At 51.2% G+C, this 20,330-nt stretch overlaps 1 protein-coding gene across 10 annotated transcripts in view; it reads right to left on the bottom strand.

Annotated features, from left to right (window-relative positions):
• GSN (gelsolin) overlaps positions 1–20,330 on the bottom strand; it is a 64,475-nt gene that overhangs the window by 30,083 nt on the left and 14,062 nt on the right. For 2 of the 10 annotated variants that reach the window (XM_019033272.4, XM_063697013.1), the window contains exons 3-4: positions 2,562–2,632; positions 512–716 (exon numbers count right to left, since the gene is read on the bottom strand). In XM_019033272.4, coding sequence (XP_018888817.1) covers positions 512–716; positions 2,562–2,585 — 229 coding nt within the window. In that variant the 5' untranslated portion in view covers positions 2,586–2,632. Of the gene's footprint in view, positions 1–511; positions 717–2,561; positions 2,633–2,682; positions 2,946–4,844; positions 4,897–7,511; positions 7,951–16,531; positions 16,635–19,359; positions 19,434–20,330 lie in introns of those variants that run through there. The other 8 variants (XM_063697015.1, XM_063697016.1, XM_063697012.1 and 5 more) reach the window with 7 other exon arrangements.

Raw genomic sequence — 20,330 nt, 5'->3', positions numbered from 1 at the left:
AGCCCTCCTGAGCGTAAACTCAGGACTGGGAGCATCAGATCAATTCACAGATTAGGAAACTGAGGCTCAGCAAGGGGGCAGAACTTATAGCATCCCACGGCAGAGGTGTGGCAGGGACTCCGGGCTCCTGACTCAAGGGCAAACTGGGGAGTGCCTGGCGCTGGGCCAGGGAAGTTGTGGAGAGGTCCAGGGTCTCCAATTCACCCACAGTTCTGAGTGTCACAGTAAGGTGTTTAACGCTCACAACATTCCTGTGAGGTAGTGCAGAGCTATCATCATGTCCACTCCACAGGGACACTAAGTGACTTGCCAAAGGACAGAACATGGGTCGGGGCAGAGTGGGGGTGTGAACTTGGCCAGGCTGGCTCTAGAGTCTCAGGGCATGAACCAGTCAAGGGCCCAGCACATACTAGGTGCTCAATAATCAGTTCCCTCCCTGGGGACCATGCCCCAAAGGTCTGCACTGTTCAGAATGGGGGCTGGGGCAGGGGCTGGGCAGGGCCAGCCTCACCCAGCCAGTAGTGGAGGTCATACTGCAGATTTCCGTTCCTCAGCTGCACTGTCTTCAGGATGACATAGGCGTCGCCCGTGAAGAAGTCTCCATAAAGGTTGGTGGGCACGGGCACCAGATCGAACTTCTCCACACGCCAGATCTGCAGGCCAGGCTCCTTCCCTGCCTTGAGGAACTCGGGGTGTTCCACCACCATGCTGTTGGGCTGGGATGAGACAGGGCAGAGTCTAAGCGGGGCAGGGTCCTGGCAGGGAGAGACCCCGGGCACGAGGGAGGGCGGTTTCTAGCACCAAGAGCATCTCACTTGAGCCTCCTGCTCTCCCCACGCCCCAGGGAAGTCTATCCCCTTCTGGGCACCCTGTCTCAATGAGTCAGCAAACAGGGCAAGAGTTTTATGCTTCAAATCCTGTGCCCTGGCCAGCATCTGTCCCTCCTACTCAGCCCCTCTTCAGCTTTTTCTGGTGATGGAGGGTACAGAGGGCTCTACCTCCCTGCTCCTTTCTTTTCTTTCTTTCTTTTTTTCTTTTTCTTTTTCTTTTTTTTTTTTTTTTGAGACAGAGTCTCACACTGTTGTCCAGGCTGGAGTGCAATGGTGCAATCTCAACTCACTGTAACCTCTGCCTCCTGGGTTCAAGCGATTCTCCTGCCTCAGCCTCCTGAGTAGCTGGGATTACAGGCATGCACTACTATGCCTGGCTAATTTTGTATTTTTAGTACAGACAGGGTTTCGCCATGTTGGTCAGGCTGGTCTGGAACTCCTGACCTCAGGTGATCCACCTGCCTTGGCCTCCCGAAGCGTTGGGATTACAGGCGTGAGCCACCACGCCCAGCCTCCCTTCTTTTCTTATTGCCAATTGGATGTGATAACCGAGGCACAGAGAGATGAAGGGACTCTGCCAGGGACCTCCAGCTAGGAAACAGTGTAGCAGGGGTTGCCCCAGGCTCCAAGATCACAAGCTCTGGGACGATAGGTAGACCCCTCAGATGGCAATAGTAAATCTAAGGGTCCCCAGGGCCTCAGCTTGCTCCCTTCCAGCATCTTCAATGGCTCTTGAAACTAATGAGCTCTGAGAGCTCATTATCCAACCCCAATCTGCAGATAGAGAAACTGAGGCTCAAAGAGGGGAGGGGACTGACCGAAGGTCACACAGCCTGTTTGCTCTTGCTCTTTGGAAGTGGAAAGATTTCCAGCACGGGGCCTGGCAGACAGCAGGCGCTAGCTCTGTGCACGCTAACTGGGTGCACTCGCAAACCGAGGTGAGCCCACCTGAGCCTCCTGTGATCCACAGGAGCCCCCTCTCCTCTCCGCACCCATCCCCATCATACCCCCAAGAAGGGTCCAAATGGCTGAGTCCAAGTGGCCTCCTGCGCTGTCTGCCTCCTCCCTCCTGCCCCACAACACACCACCCCCAAATTTCATTTCTTGGAAGAGGAGAAGAGGATGCACCAGGGTCTGCAGGAGGCTGTTGGAGATGAGGTGGTTAAAAATGGGGAGGCTATTACACATGCACTGGGGCTGGGGCCAGGGAGGGCGCAGGAGGGTTAGGCTGGAGTCGAGGACAAAAATCAGCAGGTGCAGGTCACCTCTGGCCGGAGAAGAGATCTGGTGGGAGTAAAAATCAGAGGAGAGAAGTCAGAGAAACAAGGTGGGGAGAAGAACTCAGCAGAAGGGTGGAAAAACACGAAACCAGACAGGGCAGGGAAGACAGCAGAAAGGAGAGAAGAAATTATAGTAATGACCATAAGCAGACAGGCGAGGTCATACAAGAAAGAAGGAAATATTGGAGAAGGAGAGAGATCAAATGAGAACAAGGAATCGTAAATGGAAGAAGACATCAGAAGAGAGAAGGAGAGAAGTGAGGCAGAGGGGAGAAGAAATCAGAGAAGGAAAAGGAGAAATCAGGAGACAGGAGGTAAGATGTTAGAGGAGGAAAGGGGAAAAGAAATCCGGCCAAGGTGAGGTTAGCTTCCTGGGAAGGAACAGCCAGGGCCCCGAGGCTCCCACCCTCGTCTGCGAGCCAGAGCCCCGGAAGCAGCAAGAGATACTTACAAAGCAACAAAACAGTTTTTCCATTCTAGACCTGAATTACTCCCCTTTTCCTAGCGCTGTATCTGCAAGAACTTACAATAGAGAGTTACTCCGGGAGCCCCGGGGCCCCCCGGGCACTCACCCGCGCCTCGGGCACCCGCCCCTGGGGCGCCCCGGCCTGGGACGCCCCCCGCGACGCAGTGGCCGCGCGGACGGGCAGCGACAGCGCGCACAGCGCCAGGGACAGCGCGCAGAGCAGCGCGGGCGCAGGGCGGTGCGGAGCCATGGTGGCGACAGCGGCAGGGGACCCAGTCGGCAGCCGCGGCCACGGGTCGCCGACCTTAAGTAGCCGCCCGCCCATCCCGCCCAAGCCGGGGACCGCCCCCCAGGGAGGGCGCGGGGCGGGGATCTGTCTCGGATCTTGGAGACATCTGGGTTCCCACCCGGATCGACCCGACAGGGCGCGGCAGCCCCTGCACCCCAGCTCCGGGGAGGAGACCCAGCACCGGGCCTGGCATACGGCAGGCGCTAGCTGTGTGCACACTAAATGGGCGCAGGCACGAACGGCGGCGAGCCCAGCTGAGCCTCCTGCGACGCACGCGAGCCCCCTCGCCTCTCCGCACCTAACACCTCCAGCAAAAAAATAACATGAACTAACAATTTTTGAAAGCTTTTCACCGAGGCATCAGCACATCCTTTTCAGAGAAGGTACAACGGCCAACCCATTTTACAGAGGGGGGAACAGGGCAGAGTGGTGAAGCAACTTGCACACAGCTTGTAAATGGTGCTGCCGGGATTTGAACTCAGGCAGTAGTGGGCCTGGGCAGAACCCCCACCAGGCAGCATGCACCGCAGCAGGGCAGGGGACCTGGCTCCGGTGGGCAGGTGAAGCCAGCAGGACTCAGAGGGGCGGGGCAGAACGCTCAGCTCCTGGGATAGCCCCTCCTACTTTTCTTTCCTTCTTTTTAAAAAGTGTTTGTTTTTTAAAAGTCGTATTTTGATCAAAACGTAAAGTCACATGTTTGTACACAGTTGTTCCCTCTCCATCACATTTACCTCTCCCCAGGGGCAACCACTGCTATCTACCTCTTTTAGCTGATGGTTCAGGGTTTACCTTCATGTCTCTAAGCAAGCTCTTGTTACTTCTTGAAGTTGTTTTGTTTGGTTTCCATTTTAGGTACTATTCATTGACTACCCTGGGGGAAGACAGAGTTTGCCTTTCCTCCTCACTCCCAGGCTCCCTTCCCATCCCCATCCCTCCACCCTCCCACTAGAGTCATTGGGTTAAGGGAAGTGCTATCCAAACTGAAGGAGGCCTACTTCCCACCTACTCCAACCCCTCTCCTCCCTCCTAGCACTGCGCAGAATCCAACTGCTCCACCTCTAAGTTCTCTTTGTATCCCAGACCTCCCCTTCACCCTGCAGCCTGACGCAGTGACAGGAAAGAGGACTGGAGAGTTGGAGAGCTGGCTTTCATTCCCACCTCCACTGTGCATGTTTTCAATGTCTCATTCTTCTCATCTACTAAATGAGTACAGTAGTTGAGGATTAAATCGGTCTGTGAGTATGAAAATAGCCTGGCCAGCAGCTAGGTAAATGTGAGTTCTCCACCCCTCCCCAGAAATTATGGTCCCCCTTCCCAGCTCTTCTGGAAGTCCAGCCTCTATCTAATGAGGCTGAAGTTTGCCCTCTCCCACCCACAACTTGCTCCCACCTAAGGGGGGATATGGTTCAGATAAAAGGCTAAAGGAACACAGAGAAGACAATTCAGGCTGGAGAGATTATAAGAAGGCTTCGTGGAGAAAGGGACTTGTGACCCAGGCCTTGAAGGACAGGGAGGATGGAGATTAAGAAGAAAAGACATTCCGGGGGAGGTGACGCATAGGCAAAGGGCAGGCAAACATAACCATATCCAGTGAATTACCAGGGGTCCAGTATGAAACACAGGGAGCAAGAACAGAGGAGGCTGCAGAGGGCAGCAGGGGTCACTGAGGCCTGTGTGCCACACTGAAGAGTCTGAACTTTGTCTCGGTGTCTGTGGGGGGCCCCAGAGGGATACCTGAGTTCTCAGGGCTCCAAGTCCAGGCCTGGGCCTGCCCAGCCTGCAGTGGGCCAGCTCTGGCCTAAATTCAGAGAGCTCTCCCTTCCCCCTAGCCATTTGGAGGATGATATTATAAAAAAACCCACAGCTCCCATAGGCTCTTAATGGAAGCATAAACCAGTTTCAGCTCTCTAGATAAAAAATTTATCCAAACTCAAAACACACAATGCAACAACAGTTCCACTTTCTACAGAATTACTTACCAATAAACACAAAAATATATGTGCAAGGATGTTCACTGAAGCATTGTTTGAAGAAAACTGGAAAGGACCCAAATGTCCTGGTTAAATAAATGATGGAGCCACCATACAATAGACACTATGCAGCTGTGAAAAAAGAATGAGCTACGTCTGATTGTGCCTGGCATATAGTAGGCACTCAATAAACACAGGGAGATCTCCAAGTGCAGAAAGCAATTGCACAACAATGGCTATAGTATATCTCCTCTTCTCCTTTTTACAATGGTGCCTGTTTTTGCATATACCCTTAAAAAATCAGAGGGTAAGCACCAAACTGTTAAGGCCGTTTGCTGGAAAGGGAAGAAGGAGGAGAATTTCATCCTCAAACATTGCCGTGGCTGCCTGAGGCTGGAGGAAGTGCCTAGATCACTGCAGTTGGCATGAGGGAACTTTTCGGGGTGATAAAAATATTCTAACACTAGATTATGGTGAAGATTATATAACCAATTAAATCTACTAAAATTCATAGAACTGTATGTATACTTAGTGTGTGAATCACTATGATATGTAAATTATACCTCAATATAGTAGCCGAAAAAATTGTAAAAGCATTGCCGTAGCATTTGAAACTTTACAAGTGTATATCCAATATAGTTTTGTTCTTTTATAAAACACAAATCCAGAAACAATCCCTTTTAAAATATGCTTATAGTGATGCCTGCTCATTAGACAATTTGGAAAATTCAAACAAGTAGGAAGAAATTTTCTTAGCTGCCCAGCTCCCAGACTGAACCTGGGCCAGCAACGCCCAGCTGAGGGGCCCCTTCCGGAGCAGTGTGACTCTGACCTGCATAGTTGGTGATTAATAGAGGGGCTGCTGTGGCTTGACCTTGGCCCCAGAGGCCACTGACCATCAACCCAGGGACCACATTAATGATCACAAAGGGCCTGCAGCTTTGCCTGCCATATAGCTCTGGAGCCCAGGCCCTTGGCACAGGAGAGCTGGTGAACAGACCCCACCCTTGCCCTCTGGGAGCCCTCACTACAGACCCTGGAGCCCTTGCTACAGGGCACTGATGAGTGGAGACCATGATGGGGGCAACATTGTCTTACTCTGCTTCCAGCCTGGAAGAAGATGTATGAGTTCAAGGGAATGGGGGAATTCAGGTACAAGAGAAGGACCCCTAGGTGGAAAGGAAGAGGCCCGAGTGCTAGGGCTGGCTCTGACACTGACTTCCTGGTGACCTTGGGCAAGTCACTGTACCTTTCTGGGTTTCAGTGTCTTCATATGCAAAATACAGGGTAGGGCCTGATGCTCTGACTTGAAGCCTCTTTCCTAGCCCGAGCAGTACCAGATACTGGTTGTACAACCAAATCCAGGACCTACAAGTCTCTGAGCTTCAGGGTTCCATCTGTAAAATGGTACGTTGGGCCAGGTCACCTCTGCAGGCCGTTCTGGATCAGACAGTCCACAGCCCCTGACTTGAGGAAGGAGGCACTGCAGTCACTGATAGCAGCATGCCACCTCACCTCTGGGCCCAGCCTGGGAAACTGAGACTCAGGGAGGTTCAAGTCACTCAACTGGAAAGAGGTGTTGCCAAGATTCAAACACAAGTCTGACTGGCTTCAGAGCCCAGGCTCTGTCTGCGGAAACCAAGCAGGAGCTCCTAGCACCACCTGACCCGGGCAGGGAGCAGCAGTGCCCTTTCCAGGTAACAGGCTAAATCAATAAAGCCCAAGTCAAGCCTGGCAGCCAGGAGTCTCCGGAGCAGCTGTCCCCACGACACTTCCCAGGCCGGGGCAGGAGGTGACACCGGGAAAGCCCTCTAGCCTTTCACACACCTGATGTGACTGCCCAGGCCAAAGGCCTGGAAGATCCCCAGGCTGTGGCCACTTAGTGCAGGACTGGCTGTGGCACCTGCACTCTGGGCCACATGGCACTCAGGTCTGGCATGGTTTCTTTGATTTGGAGGCAGCCCTTCTGCTACCGACTCAGTACATGAGCACGTCCTGGTCTCTGCTTCTGTGCACCTCGGAGATCTCCTTGACCTCTGATCTCGACTATTCCTGGATCCTGCCCAGCTCCAGGCACACAGTAGGCAGATTCTGTGTCTGCCACAGGATGGGGGCTGTACAGCCCATGTCCCCCTGGGGGACCCTTCCCTCCCCTGTAGTTGACCCAGGACCTCCACAACACAACCAGCTCTGGGCCCTCCTTTCCTCTGTAACCTTGGTCTCTGTATGTCTGCGGGACCCCCTACCAGAGACCAGAGGAGGTGGCCTCCCCCGCCCCTTCCATCCCCCGCCCCTTCCATCCCCAGCCACAGTGTACAAAAAGGCCTTGGCTGGGCCTGGAAGACACCACCCTGTTCTTTTCTCTTCACTCCAAACACTGTTGTTCTTGATTTTCCAGGCAGCCAGCCACTCATGGAAAGCCCTCTCTTGGAGTCTATTTACTTTTTGGCTCACTGCTGTTCTCTGGGTCCTCCTGGGAGCACCCGCCCTTCTGACCAGGGATTTTGCTAATTGGGACAATGGTCAGTAAACAGAGAAGCCAGTTATGAAACCCAGTGGAACTGGACAGGGCCTAGAAAAGTTCCGGCAAGCCCTGTGGACAGGTTTGCGAATCTGGACTCAGCTTCTGCAATCCAGACCTCAGTTTCCTCATCTCTAAAAGGGGGAGAATGGTACCTAGAGCATGGAGCAGTGGAGGAAGCCCAGGATGTGACGCACAGGAGCTCGCCAAAAGTAAGCACTCTTCTTTCTGTGCAGCCTGTTTTCTGCACAGAGGCCTGCCTTCGGTATGTGATGGTGCGGGAGAAAGGTTACAGATTTCACGGTGAGACGCTAGAGTTCAGGTCTGGGCTGTGTAAGGCAGAGCAAGTTACCTTCCCTCTCTGAGCCTCAGGTCACTCATCTGAAAACAGGGACAGTGATGCCCAGTTGCAGGACTTTTGGGGGAACAGAAGTGAGACTGTTGGAGTATGTTGTTCAGAGCAGGACTTATTAGCAGCAGTGTTCATTAGTCTGTCTTCTCTTTTGTAGATGATCACACCAAGAACAAGAAGGTGACTTTTCAGGGTCACAAAGTCAAACAAGTGCCTGGCAGAGTAGATCTAGAACTCAGGTCTCTCAACAACCAGGCCAGAACTGAGGCCTGGGTCTCCATGACACAGCAGTGCTCCCCATCGGGGCTGGCTGGCCTTCTGCTTTGGCCAAGTCCATCCTGGGAGTGGCCAGCTGTTGGGGAGATGGCCAGCGGGGCTTGGCTGAAGCCAACTCCAGGAGACCAACTGTCTCAGGGACCAAAGACATGGTCCTTTCCCAGCTTCCGGAGCCAGCCCCACCTAGTGCTGGGACCCAGGGCTGGACATCTGGAGGGGCCTGGCCCTGCTACTTCCTGACCCCATGTCCTGGAAGCAACCAGATTTGGCCATGGGTATGAGCTCTGGGCCCTTCTTGCTAGGACCCACTTCAGCAGTCTGTCTCCCCTTCTCTTGGGGAGGAAATGGCCCTGAGAGGTGTGGTGGCTCAGTAGCCAGGGCTGCAAATAACTGTCCTAGCCCCTTCAGCACCCCACCACCCACCCCTGGGAAGCCCAGGCACAAACGCAAATCCACAACAAGACAGGGAGGCCTGGCTGCAGATGCTGGGACCGTGGAACCAGCAGAAGACTTTGGAGAGTCACAGGCTCTGCAGAGCTGCAGGGGAAGGCAGGGTCTACAATGCCCTAACCCAAGCCAGAATGAGCAGGAGAAGCCACAGGAGGCAGCTTCCTGCTCTGCAGAGGAAGGACTTTCCAAGAGGGAGAAAAACAGAGAGCAACCTTCTGTATGTGATCGTGGAAAGAGCTCCCACCAGAAATGCCTGCATTTAAGTCCCCGGTCTATCACTTATTAGCAGTGTGGCTTTCAGCAAGTTGCTTTGGCTCTCTGAGCCTCCGTTTCCTCATCTATAAAACGGGGATTATAATACTTTTTTTCCTAGGGTAGTTGTGTGAATTTAATAAGGTAAAGAACATTTGGGGCTTAGCACAGTGCTTGGTACAGAATAAGCACATATAAAGGAGGCTGCTTTTATTGTTAAAAGAGAGACTTGGATAAGTTTCTATCTCTCTGAGCCTCAATTTCCTTACGTGTAAGATAGGGTTAAAAATGCCTTTCTTTTTTTTTTTTTTTTTTGAGATGGGGTCTCGCTCTGTCACCCAGGCTGGAGTGCAGCGGCATGATCTCGGCTCACTGCCACCTCCGCCTCCCAGGTTCAAGTGATTTCTGGCTAATTTTTGTATTTTTAGTAGAGACGGGGTTTTACCACGTTGGCCAGGCTGGTCTCGAACTCCTAACCTCAAGTGATCTGCCCTCCTCGGCCTCCCAGAGTGCTAGGATTACAGGTGTGAACCACCGCGCCCGGCCTATTAAATGGCAAATTTTATGATGTGTGTATGTTTCCACAGTTTAAAAAAAAAAATGGAAAGACAAATGCTGGTTTCCTTCCCCTTTTCCAGAGAGATAATGAGCTGCCCAGTGGTGATGAGGTTGAGGGGACACAGGTGACAGGAAAATTGGCCCATGTCCAAGAACCCTTCAGGCCCTGGGACTCAAGGATGCTAAAAGACACACAGCAAAAAGCAAACAAGTTTGTGCATCTGGCCAGGGTCCCCTCCTGCCTGCCTAGGGATCAGATTCATCCTTCACTGGGATCTACCAGGAATGCTGGAAGCTTCCCCAGGCCAACCACCTTCCCGATGGGGACAATGAATGATGCAGCACATCAGATGATGGTGCCACATCCCTCCTGCTGCTGGCTCCAAACAAAGCCCTTCTGTGTCCCCAAGCCTCCCATACCAACTATGGCCAAGATTTCCTCCTTGCTGGGCTCTGGCAGGAAGTGTGAGCCCATTGTCTGGATGTGGAAAATCGGGGTCAAAGTGCCTTTCTTGAAGGCTAGTTGAGAGGATTAAATGAGACCATAAATGTGAGGGATCCGTGGACCATGCCCTGCAAAGGCACTCTGCAGGGAGAACTCCCTGAGAAAGACAAAAGGGGGCAGGTGCGGGGAAGAGGGAAAAGACAATGGGATCCAGGAGTGCCTGCGGAGTCTCTGTGGGCTGGAGATACCAAAAATGACCAACAAGGTGAGGACAAGTGACCTTCCAACCTAAGGAATATGAGGCAATGTACAGGGATGAATCTGGACAGAGCCCAAATCCCTACCACCGGGGAACTTGAGCCAGTGGCACCTTCTGCGGCACTTCAATTTCCTCCTCTGTAAAATGAGGTGAAGATGCCAACCTGGTGGGGTGTCTGGTAGGACTGAAGGAGCCCTGGCACTGTGTTTGGCACACAGCAGGTGCTCAGTAAGCATAACATCCAAAGATGACCTCCAGCATGTGTCCAGACCCTATACACACATCCAGCTCACTGGCCCCTATACCTGCCCTATACCTACCTCATACCTACCCCTCTACCTCTGTGTCTTTGCATACAAAGCAAGGGAGACAGGGAGGGTTCCAAACAAGGCTGGTACCAGGGATGGGGATGCATCTCAGGAGAGGGCCTCAAGCCAACATCTACAGAGCCAGCCTTGTTACCCAATCCCCTCCATGAGACTCCTAATGACACCCTCTCCCCTCCTCTCTGACTTTGCCTGTTCTGCCCCACCCAAAAGAACAAGGGCTCTTGGCTGGGCATGGTGGTTCATGCCTGTAATCCCAGCACTTTGGGAGCCCAAGGCAGGAGGATGGCTTAAACCCAGTAGTTTGAGAACAGCCTGGGAAACAGAGTGAGACCCTGTCTCTACACAAAATTAAAAAATTAGCCAGGCGTGATGACATACACCAGTAGTTCTAGCTACTGGGGAGGCTGAGGTGGGAGGATCACTTGAGCCTGGGAAGTCGAGGCTACAGTAAGTTATGATTGTGCCACTGCACTCCAGCCTGGGTAACAGAGTGAAACCCTGACTCAAAAAAGCAAAAAACCAAAAACAAAAAAGTGAGGGCTCTGGATCCCAGTCCTAGCACTTACAATTGAGTGATGCTGAGCAAGGGACTCAACCTCTCTGAGCTTCAGTGTCCACAGGGATAGAATGGCCATATTATCTCATGGACTCACCAGAACTTGATACAAGTACAAATCAGTTAGAGAAAAAGTCCAATGGGGGCCGGGCGCGGTGGCTCACACCTGTAATTCCAGCACTTTGGGAGACGGAGGCAGGTGGATCACTTGAGGCCAGGAGTTTGAGACCAGCCTGGCTAACAGGGTGAAATCCCGTCTCTACTAAAAATACAAAAAATTAGCCGGGCATGGTGGTGGGCATCTGTGGTCCCAGCTACTCAGGAGGCTGAGACAGGAGAATGGCTTGAACCCACGAGATGGAGGTTGCGGTGAGCCAAGATCGCGCCACTGCACTCCAGCCTGGGCGACAGAGCAAGACTCCAACTCAAAAAAAAAAAAAAAAAAGTCCAGTGGGGAGACATATCAGAGAATAGTTGTCCCTCCCTATCCACGGGGGATCAGTTGGTTCCAGGACCTCCCTCAGATACGAAAATCTGCAGATGCTGTACACCAATATATAAAATGGCATAGTACAGTATTTGCATACAACCTACATATATCCTCCCATGTATTAAACTTTAAATCTCTCTAGATTACTTATAAAACCTAATACAATGTAAATGCTATTTACATAGTTGTTATACTGTAGTTGTTACATAAAAATGTAAATGTAAATTTCTATGTAACAATAAACTATGTAAATAGTTGTTACACTGCACTGTTTTTAAAATTTGTATTATTTTTACTTTTTTTATTTTTATTTTTTTTTAATATTTCTGATCTGTGGTTGGTTGAATCCATGAATGAGGATATGGAGGGTGCAAGGTAGCAGATATGTGGAATGAACAAGTCTAGAGAGTTTGTGCCTGTAATCCCAGCACTTTGGGAGGCTGAGGAGGGAGGATCACTTGAGCCCCAGAGTTCAAGACCAACCCGGACAACATCGTGAGACCCTGTCTCTCTCTATATTAAAAATAACAAAAATAAAAATTAAAAAATAAAAAAGAGCACTAATGTGCAACATGAGGACTATAAGGAATAAGTTGTACTGTATTTTGGGATTCATGCTAAATGAGCAGATTTTATTAGTTCAGTGCAAAAGTATTGCAGTTTTCGTCATTGAAAGTAATGGCAAAAATTGTAATTACTTTTGTGCCAACTGAGATGATGAATATGTTCATTTGCTGCACTATAGTAACCTTTTTACTATCTAAATGTATTCCATAACATCGCGTTATATACCTTAAGTATATACAATAACTTGTATTTTTTAAAAGAGAAAAACTCCACATAGCATGATTAGAGATTCTTCACAATTTATCTAAAACTTTTGGCTACAATAGAACCATCAGAGATTCAAAGATATTTTTATTGCTACTCATCCTTTTAACTCTAATAGGTTTTATTTAAAATACTTTCCCCTCCTTTAACCCAAACAGAGGTATAGTACTGGAATGCTTTTCTTCCTTCCCCAGCTTAGAGGATAATCATAGCCAGCCGGAAGATTTAAACAAGATCCAGCACCTAAAATACAGTCCCTGGCACGAAGGTGGGCTCCCGTGTGGGTGCTGCCTTCTGTCCCCGGGTGTGCTTTAGGCCTCACCTCCATCCAGGCACCTGCCCAATCACCAGCACTATCCTTCAAGTGCCTGTCCATGTGGGAGCTTCTAGAACCCTCCGGGATACCCTTGGAGGCAGGACCCAACCACGGTCATCCCACCAAGACAGTACATAAAGGCTGAGACCAGAGCAGAGACCAAGCTCATCTCCTCTCCACTTTATACCCACTTCTCACCCCCACACTCTAGCCACTGTCCTGGTTCGGTGTCCCCATCTTTTCCCTGGGATCATAACATCAGCTCCCTCACTCCCTTAAACTCTCCCTGCACTGGGCCTGTCACTCATACAGATTGCATCATCCCTTCCGTGGACCTCGGTGCAGACAGAAAGAAGTCAGGACTCCTGAGTTCGGTCCTCTGTGATCTGGGGCCCACAAGCCCTTGCAGTCTCATTGCCCACTAACCCCCCAACAACATCCCCTGCGCCATCACCTCTATACAACCTCACCTGCCTGCCTCCAGGAGACCAAGGTCTAGCCTTGGCTCTGCCTCCCTGTGTGACCTTAGGCAAGTTCTTTGCCTCTCTGGGCCTGTCTCCTCACCGGGATACTGGGGCTTTGTGCAAATGAGACAAGATGAGGTAGTGAGTGCCAGTGCCAAGAGGCTCAAGAAATGTTAGCCTGCAATCCACTGCCTCCTCTTCCGCACATCCAACCCCTCCTACAGCAGCTGTTAGCAATCTACTTCCTCAACCTTAACAGCAGCAGGTTCTCTCTCTCCTAAGCTCTGGAATGCAGACGTGCTCACAGCCAGCACCAGCAGGCAGGGAGGGGAGCGGAGGGAGGACAGCTTAGAGGAAAATTACCCGGCTTTCACCCCAGCCAACACTGGTGCTCACAGCTATCTCAGAGAGAGGGCATCTGGGGGCCTGGCAAACCCTTCCTGAGCTGTGGGCTTGGCCCCAAGCCTTGACCCTTGTCTGAGCTGATGGGATGGCTGGGGGTTACTCTGGCCACCACTCCACTGGGCCACTCCCACTCTTTGGCATCCAAAGAGACAGGGAGGAGGAGGGAGAAAAAAAGAAAAAAAATAAAAAAAACAGACCGCCTTTGTGAGGAGGAGAAACTTGGTTCCTGCCGTTGCTTGCTGGGGCCCCAGGCACCAACATAATGGAGGATCCCTGATGACAAAGGGTCCCACTGTGGCCAAGAGCCTGCCCAGTTGCCATAGCTCAAGTCTCAAATCCTAAGTACCATGTCTCTGCATCATAGAGTTTGTCATGCCCAGTGTCACATACCCTGTGACTGTGCCACATACCAGGCCCTGCATTCCTCTTGCTTTGTCCTGTGTGTCTCCCTTTAGCGGCATCCCATGCCTCTTACCCCTGGGTCATGCTTCATGCACCATGTGATGTCTGTTTTGTGACAGACTCTATACCATGTACTATCTCTTGAATGCGGTGTCCATGATACCAGGTCCCACCCCTTAGAAGTATGTGCCATAAACCTTGTCCTGGATCTATGAATTGTGTTGTCCCTTGCTTGGCGATTCACATCAGGAAGGGGACAGGATGATGTTTAGGGGGGACAGACTCTCAGATGGACTCCCAGCCCTATCAACTATCATCTATGTGAGCCTGTAAAAGTGACTTCCCGTCTCAGTGCCTGTTTCTTCAGTTATAAAATGGAACTGATACTCACATTCACCGAGGATTAAAGTAGGTAATGCATGTAAGATGCTTAATCTAAGAAGCTGGCACAGAGTGAGTGCTTTAAAATGTTTGCTAGGCCTGTGCCAACCGTGCCTGGGCATCTGTGTTATGTCCTGTGCCCTGCGTACCAGCCTCCCATGTGCCCAGCTCCTCGGGTGCGTCAGACACTGTGCACATTAGTGAAATTCAAACAACCCCCTACAAGGAGGGTAGGATTATCCCCTCTCATACAGAGGAGTAATGGAAGGGCAATAATTTGCATGAGGTCACAGGGCCAGCTGGAATGAACACAGCTTTGGATCTTCGGAGAGACAGAAAGCAGGCCAGGCGAGGTGGCTCATGCCTATAATCCCAGCACTTTGGAAGGCTGAGGTGGGAGGAATCCATTGAGTTCAGGAGTTCAAGATCAGCCTGGGCATCACCACAAGTCCCCATCTCTACAAAAAATACAAAAATTAGCCAGGCATGATGGTGTGTGCCTGTGGTCCCAGCTACTCGGGAGGCTGAGGTGGGAGGATCACTTGAGCCCAGGAAGTTGAGGCTGCAGTGAACAGAGATCACGCCACTGCACTCCAGCCTAGGTGACAAAAAAAACAACAATAAAACAACAAAAAGACAGAAAGCAGATGCGTGGTCAGCTATGGGGTGTGCATAGAGATGGACGTAAGCAAGCATGAGGGATCATTTTGGGGATGATGAAAATCTTCTCAATGGGATTGTGATGATGGTTGCATAACTCTGTAAATGTACTAAACATTATTGAATTGAGTGAATTATGTGTATGTAAATTATATGTAAATTTACTCCAATAAATCATGTAAATTATATTTCAATAAAGCTGTTTTTTAAAAAAAAAAAGAAAAAAAAAAGCCCACACGCTTCCTGTGCACTATTCTGCCAAAGCATTCTGCAAGAGAAGGGCGCTCCCTGTGGGTCAGTGAAGTTCAACCAGAGGCCGAGCTGCTCTGAGGCCCAGCTGGGAGCCAGTTTGAGCCGAGCAGTTCCCTAACACCTCTGTGGACCAGGTGTGCAGCAGGATCACCCAGGGAGCTCAGGAAACAATAGATTCCCAGGCCCCACCCCTAGCCTCTGAGTCTGTAGGTCTAGGGTGGGGCCCGGGAACCTCTGATTCTGAGGCTCAGCCAGGACTGGGCCCACATCTTCCTTTCACATTTGGGGAAACTGAGGCTAGGCAGGAGAGGGGCCTGGTCAGACCTAGTTGATCAAACAGTGGGAGAGCCAGGGCTAGAATTAGAGCCCTTTCCTCTTCTCGTCTCTCCATTCCCTCCGCCTCCCTCCCACTCCTCCCCCTGTCCTCAGCCTCCCGGTGACTCAGGGCTCTGAGTCACCCAGAGGCCCCACAGAGGAAACTTCTTAGGAAAAACAATCGCCAAACAAAGCTTTCCCTGATCTGGGGAACAGAATAGGCCCAGGGGGCCAAGAGAGGGAGGGGAGGGAGAACACAGGGTGGAGTCGGAGGCTCCAAGACTTGGAGTCTCAGCCACTCCCTTGTGTGGGGCCCTAGATAGGGACATCCCCGGAATGAACGTCCCCATCTGCAAATAACACCTCCTATGCTCATAGAAGCCCACTGTGATGATAAGTACCTTATAAGCATTGTCTTGTTGAATCCTCCCCAAAACCCATGGCTGGCATTGTCTCCTTTTATAGATGGAGGAACAAAGGCTCAGAGAGGTTCAGCCCAAGGTTACACCACTAGGAATTCAGGGCTGTCTGACTCTGAAGTCCGAAGTCTGACTCTCACTTCTACACACCTTTAAAAAATACCTACTGTACACAGTGGCTTGAAGATCAGCTCTCATCAGACAGGTAAGGAGAATGATGGCCACAGTGGCTGTTCAATCACACATTGTCTCCTTTCTTTCTCTGTGTCAGGCCCTGCCTTGGGACTTCCCGGCCCAGTGGGCACACAAACAGGAACACCAATAGTCATTCAAGCAGTTGTGGGCCCTGGGAGCACAAAGGAGGGAGCACCCATGGCCCAACAGAGCCACGGAGGAGGGGCATTGGGGCAGAGCCTTGGAGGATAAATGGAGTTTCCCCTTTGGGAAGGTGGGAACAACAGAAGCAAAGGCTTGGGGGTGTGGCCCGCACAAGGAAGCGTAAACAGTTTGGAGAAGCATGGCTGGGGTTGAGACATTGGGTACCTCGGGGAGAAGGGGTCTGACTGCTACGGAGTCCTGGCCTGACTGGACGCACTGAGGATTTTTAAGCAGGGAGATAATAGAATCGGAACTGGTTTCATCTCTGCAGAGGGCCTGGCTGGTGGTTGAACTAGGAGTCAGGAGCGGGACTTTCCCTCGGGTCTCCCTGGCGCCCCTCCTCTGAGCTGGCTTCAGGGACCACCCCAGATCCCGTGCTACTCACCCATGGGTCAGAATTGTCCCCGAGGGCTTCTTCCTCGGCCATCGCGAGGCTCGGGGGAGCTATGAGGGCCTCTCCTGACACAGGCCAACCTAATCATCTCAGCCTATAAATAGGACTCAGGATTAGTCTGGAAATAGCTGTGCCAAGCCAAGTCTGCAGGCATCACAGGCACACACAGTTCCGGAAATGGTTCTTCTCCTCAACACAATTAAAACCCAACACTTCCTCAGGAAACTATTGTTCACACTCCACTTTGCTTCCTTAAGCACGAGGCAGTCAATTTTGGGGGGAAGAACCTGCCTGCCTACTGCTGATTAGTGAGGGTATGCTTTGCGGAGAGGAGGCCCTTTTCCTGCTTCTCTCTCTCTGAGGACCTGAAGAAGTCACTACCACTCTCTGGGCCCCAGTTTCCCCAAAGGTAAATTAGGGAGGTGGGACATGATGCCATTTTTAACTTACCAGGATTTCAAAAATTAGAATTGTAATAAACATGTGAGCAGGGAGAAATGAACAGGTCCAGGGCCTGCCACTGAGGAGCTGAGTGGCCTTGGATGAGCCACTGTTCCTCTCTGGGCCCCAGATTCCTCAGCTGTAAAATAAAGGTGCTGGGGGATGATGTCCAAGATCAATAACTTTTTTTTAATTTCATTTTTTTGTTTAGTATTTTTGAGAACCCAGCCACCTGGCCATGCTATACCAGCCTTGTGCTGAGTGCTGGGGATAAAGGAACAAATAAAACCCAGTCCAGGCTTCTGTGTGCCCAGCCCTGTGCCGGGTCCCAGTGGGTAACAGCATGTCCAATCCCCTCAGTGTCCCACTAGAGGCTTCCTTTGGGGCCGCTGGGGACACCTTGTTTCTAGTTGAGAATTCAGATTTGTGTCCAAAGACAAGAACTTCCCGAGGGGCAGATTACAACATGGACTGGGCCATTACAATCGACAAGGACACAAAGCTAACACAGCCATCGTTATACACCAGACATGTGCTAAGGACTCGATTTCCCCATTGTTTAATCATCACCAACTCCATTATCACCCCCATTTCACAGATGTGGAAACTGAGGCTGAGAAGAGTAAGGGACTTGTCCAAGGGCACACAGCAAGTCAGGGCTACAGTGACGTTTCAGGCCCAGACCTGTTTGCCTCTGGAGCCCAGGGTTTAACACACCCCAGTGCTGCTGTGAAAGGGCTCTGGACAGCTCAGGCTGGCCGGCCAATGCGGGGATAACCAAACAGAGGTATGGAACAGAAAGGGGCATTGAGGATGTTGCTGTGTGTGTGCGGTGGGGGGAGTGACAAGGCTTCAGCAATGGTACTCATTCTCTCCAACCAGCTCCCAGTGCTGCTGTCCTCTGATCCACCCTCCGCTCTGCCTGCCATGGACTAATTGTTCTGAAATCCCATGGATCAAGTCACTCCTCAGCTGAGGACCTGTCCATGGCTCCGTGGTACCCAGAGGATAGAAACCCAGCATTCAAAACCTCTCTAACCAGCTCCCCACCTCAACCCTCACACTCCTGCTCACTAGCCCCCAGGCACAGTGGGCTCTTTCAGCGGCCAAGCCTCCGCCTATAGTGCCTTCTTGCCTGGAATGCCCAACTCCCCCTTCTCAGCCTTGTTTGACTCTCAAGTAGGAAAAGCACTCTTTGTCTCCCTTAGCCCATTGGCACTTATCACAGAGCACTCTGGGCGTTAACTTCCACTGTCTCCGTCTTGGATTAGAGTGGATATCAGAGGGCCGGGTGGTGTCTGCTTCACCTCCCTCTCCACTGCAGCAGCTTAGCAAGGACTGGCCGGGTAAACTAAAAAATGCAAAGAGCCGAGAGAATCCTGGGAAAGTGCACATTTCCCAGGACTGCCCAATGACAAGCCCCGTACCAAAGCACAGCACCAGGATACCCTGATGTGGAAGAACCAAAAATTGCACCCTCATGGCTTATCAGGATGGTCCTTGTGTCTGTCCCTTTCAAGGGTTCTGATAATGAAATCTGGGCAAGTCACCCTCCTGCTTTAAAACTTCCAATGGTTCCCAGAGGTCTAGCATAAAATCCAAACTCAAGGGCCCACATAACCTAGGTGCTGCCTGGCCCCCAGGCCCTCCTCTTGCCACGCCCCCCTCCCTGGCCAGCCTCCCTCACTTCTTTCAGTTCCTCAAGGACTCCCCCTCACTAAAGCCTTATCCAGGTTGCCTCTCTGCCTAGGGGGCTCCTCCGCTCCCTGCTCACTCAGCCACCTCCCTCTCCCTCTTCAGGTCTCACTTTTTAGGGGAGGCTTCCCTGATCTGTCCAGATAAGACCTCACCACTCCCACCCAATCCCACACGCTCCCATAACCTGATCGTTTCCTTCACAGCAAGAATTAATCTTCAGTGTAAATAATTATCTACTGAAGACCTATGAGGAATGGGAAAGTCTTGTTTTTTGCTGATTCTTCAACACCCAGCTCAGAGCCTAACTATCTCTCAAATGAATGAATACATGAATGAAGGAATGAATGAATACATGAATGAAGGAATGAATGAAGGAATGAATGAATGAATGAATGAATGAACCTATATACATAAATCAAGACAAGAAGGTGGGCAGAATCATAGGGAACACTGAGGCAGAAAAAGCAGGGCCCTGGGCCAGGCGTCATGGCTCACACCTATAATCCCAGCACTTTGGGAGGCCAAGGCAGGCAGATCACTTGAGGTCAGGACTTTGAGACCAGCCTGGCCAACATGGTAAAACCCTGTCTCTACTAAAAACATAAACATTAGCCGGGTATGGTGGCACATGCCTGTAGTCCCAGCTACTCAAGAGGCTGAGGCAGGAGAATCACTTGTACCTGGGAGGAGGAGGTTGCAGTGAGCTGAGATCGTGCCACTGCACTCCAGCCTGGGCACCACAGCAAGACTCCGTCTAAAAAAAAAAAAAAAGAAAAAGAAAGAAAGAAAGAAAAAGAAAAACAGGGCCCTAACTAAAAAAGACAGGAGGAAAAACAGGGCCCTAACTAAAAAGAGAGGAGGGGCCCTAACTGAAAAAAACCAGGGCCCTAACTAAAAAAGTCAGGAGGAAAAACAGGGCCCTAACTGAAAAGAGAAGAAGAAATAAACCAGACAGTGCAGCCTCCCAGAAGCAAAAGGAGGGAGTTTCTGGAACTGCACTAGAGACTGGCACGTGGAGTCCTGAGGAAAGAGCACTGGATTGGACATTGAGGAGGTCACTGGGGCCTCCCTGATTGAACCAAGGTTCCATGGAGGTGGGCACAGGGCTGGTACATTGCAGGGGGCAGAGGAGTAAAGAGGGGTGAATAAGCAAAGCTCTCAGGCGACGGTTGCTCAGCTGGGCCTATGCCAGCCTGGCCCTGCAGGGTCTGCGGAAGACAGGGCCCCTGTGTCATAGTCACCAAAAGCATCAACAGAGCATAACATTCTTTTTGTTGACAGATCACATTGAGGCAACTTGGCTTTTGGAGTTATCAGGGCTCAGTCTCAAAGGCAGATGCATCAGAGCCAAGACCCGACCCTCAAGTCCTCCTATTAGGGCAGCACTAGGGCCACCTCTTTGTCAGCAGAACCTTTGGATAGCCGCTGATGGGGTGAGTCAGCTTTCTGGGCCCGGCAGACCTTTTGGGAATCCCTGGCTTTTGGGGCACAACATCCTGGGGACCACCAAAAAGCCCTTTCACCTGAGCTTTGGGAAAGAGGAACAGCTCCGGCTGTGGGTGGCTCATGTCACCACCTGGAAGCCAGCTGGGCCACAGCAGACGCGTAAGTCCTGTATTCATTCATCCCCTTCTCCTTTTGGCAGAAAAGG

The sequence above is a fragment of the Gorilla gorilla genome, chromosome 13, assembly GCF_029281585.2.
Source record: "Gorilla gorilla gorilla isolate KB3781 chromosome 13, NHGRI_mGorGor1-v2.1_pri, whole genome shotgun sequence".
Lineage (NCBI taxonomy): Eukaryota > Metazoa > Chordata > Mammalia > Primates > Hominidae > Gorilla > Gorilla gorilla.
Note: the sequence above shows the minus strand (reverse complement) of the source record. Positions and strands in the feature narration are given on the sequence as shown.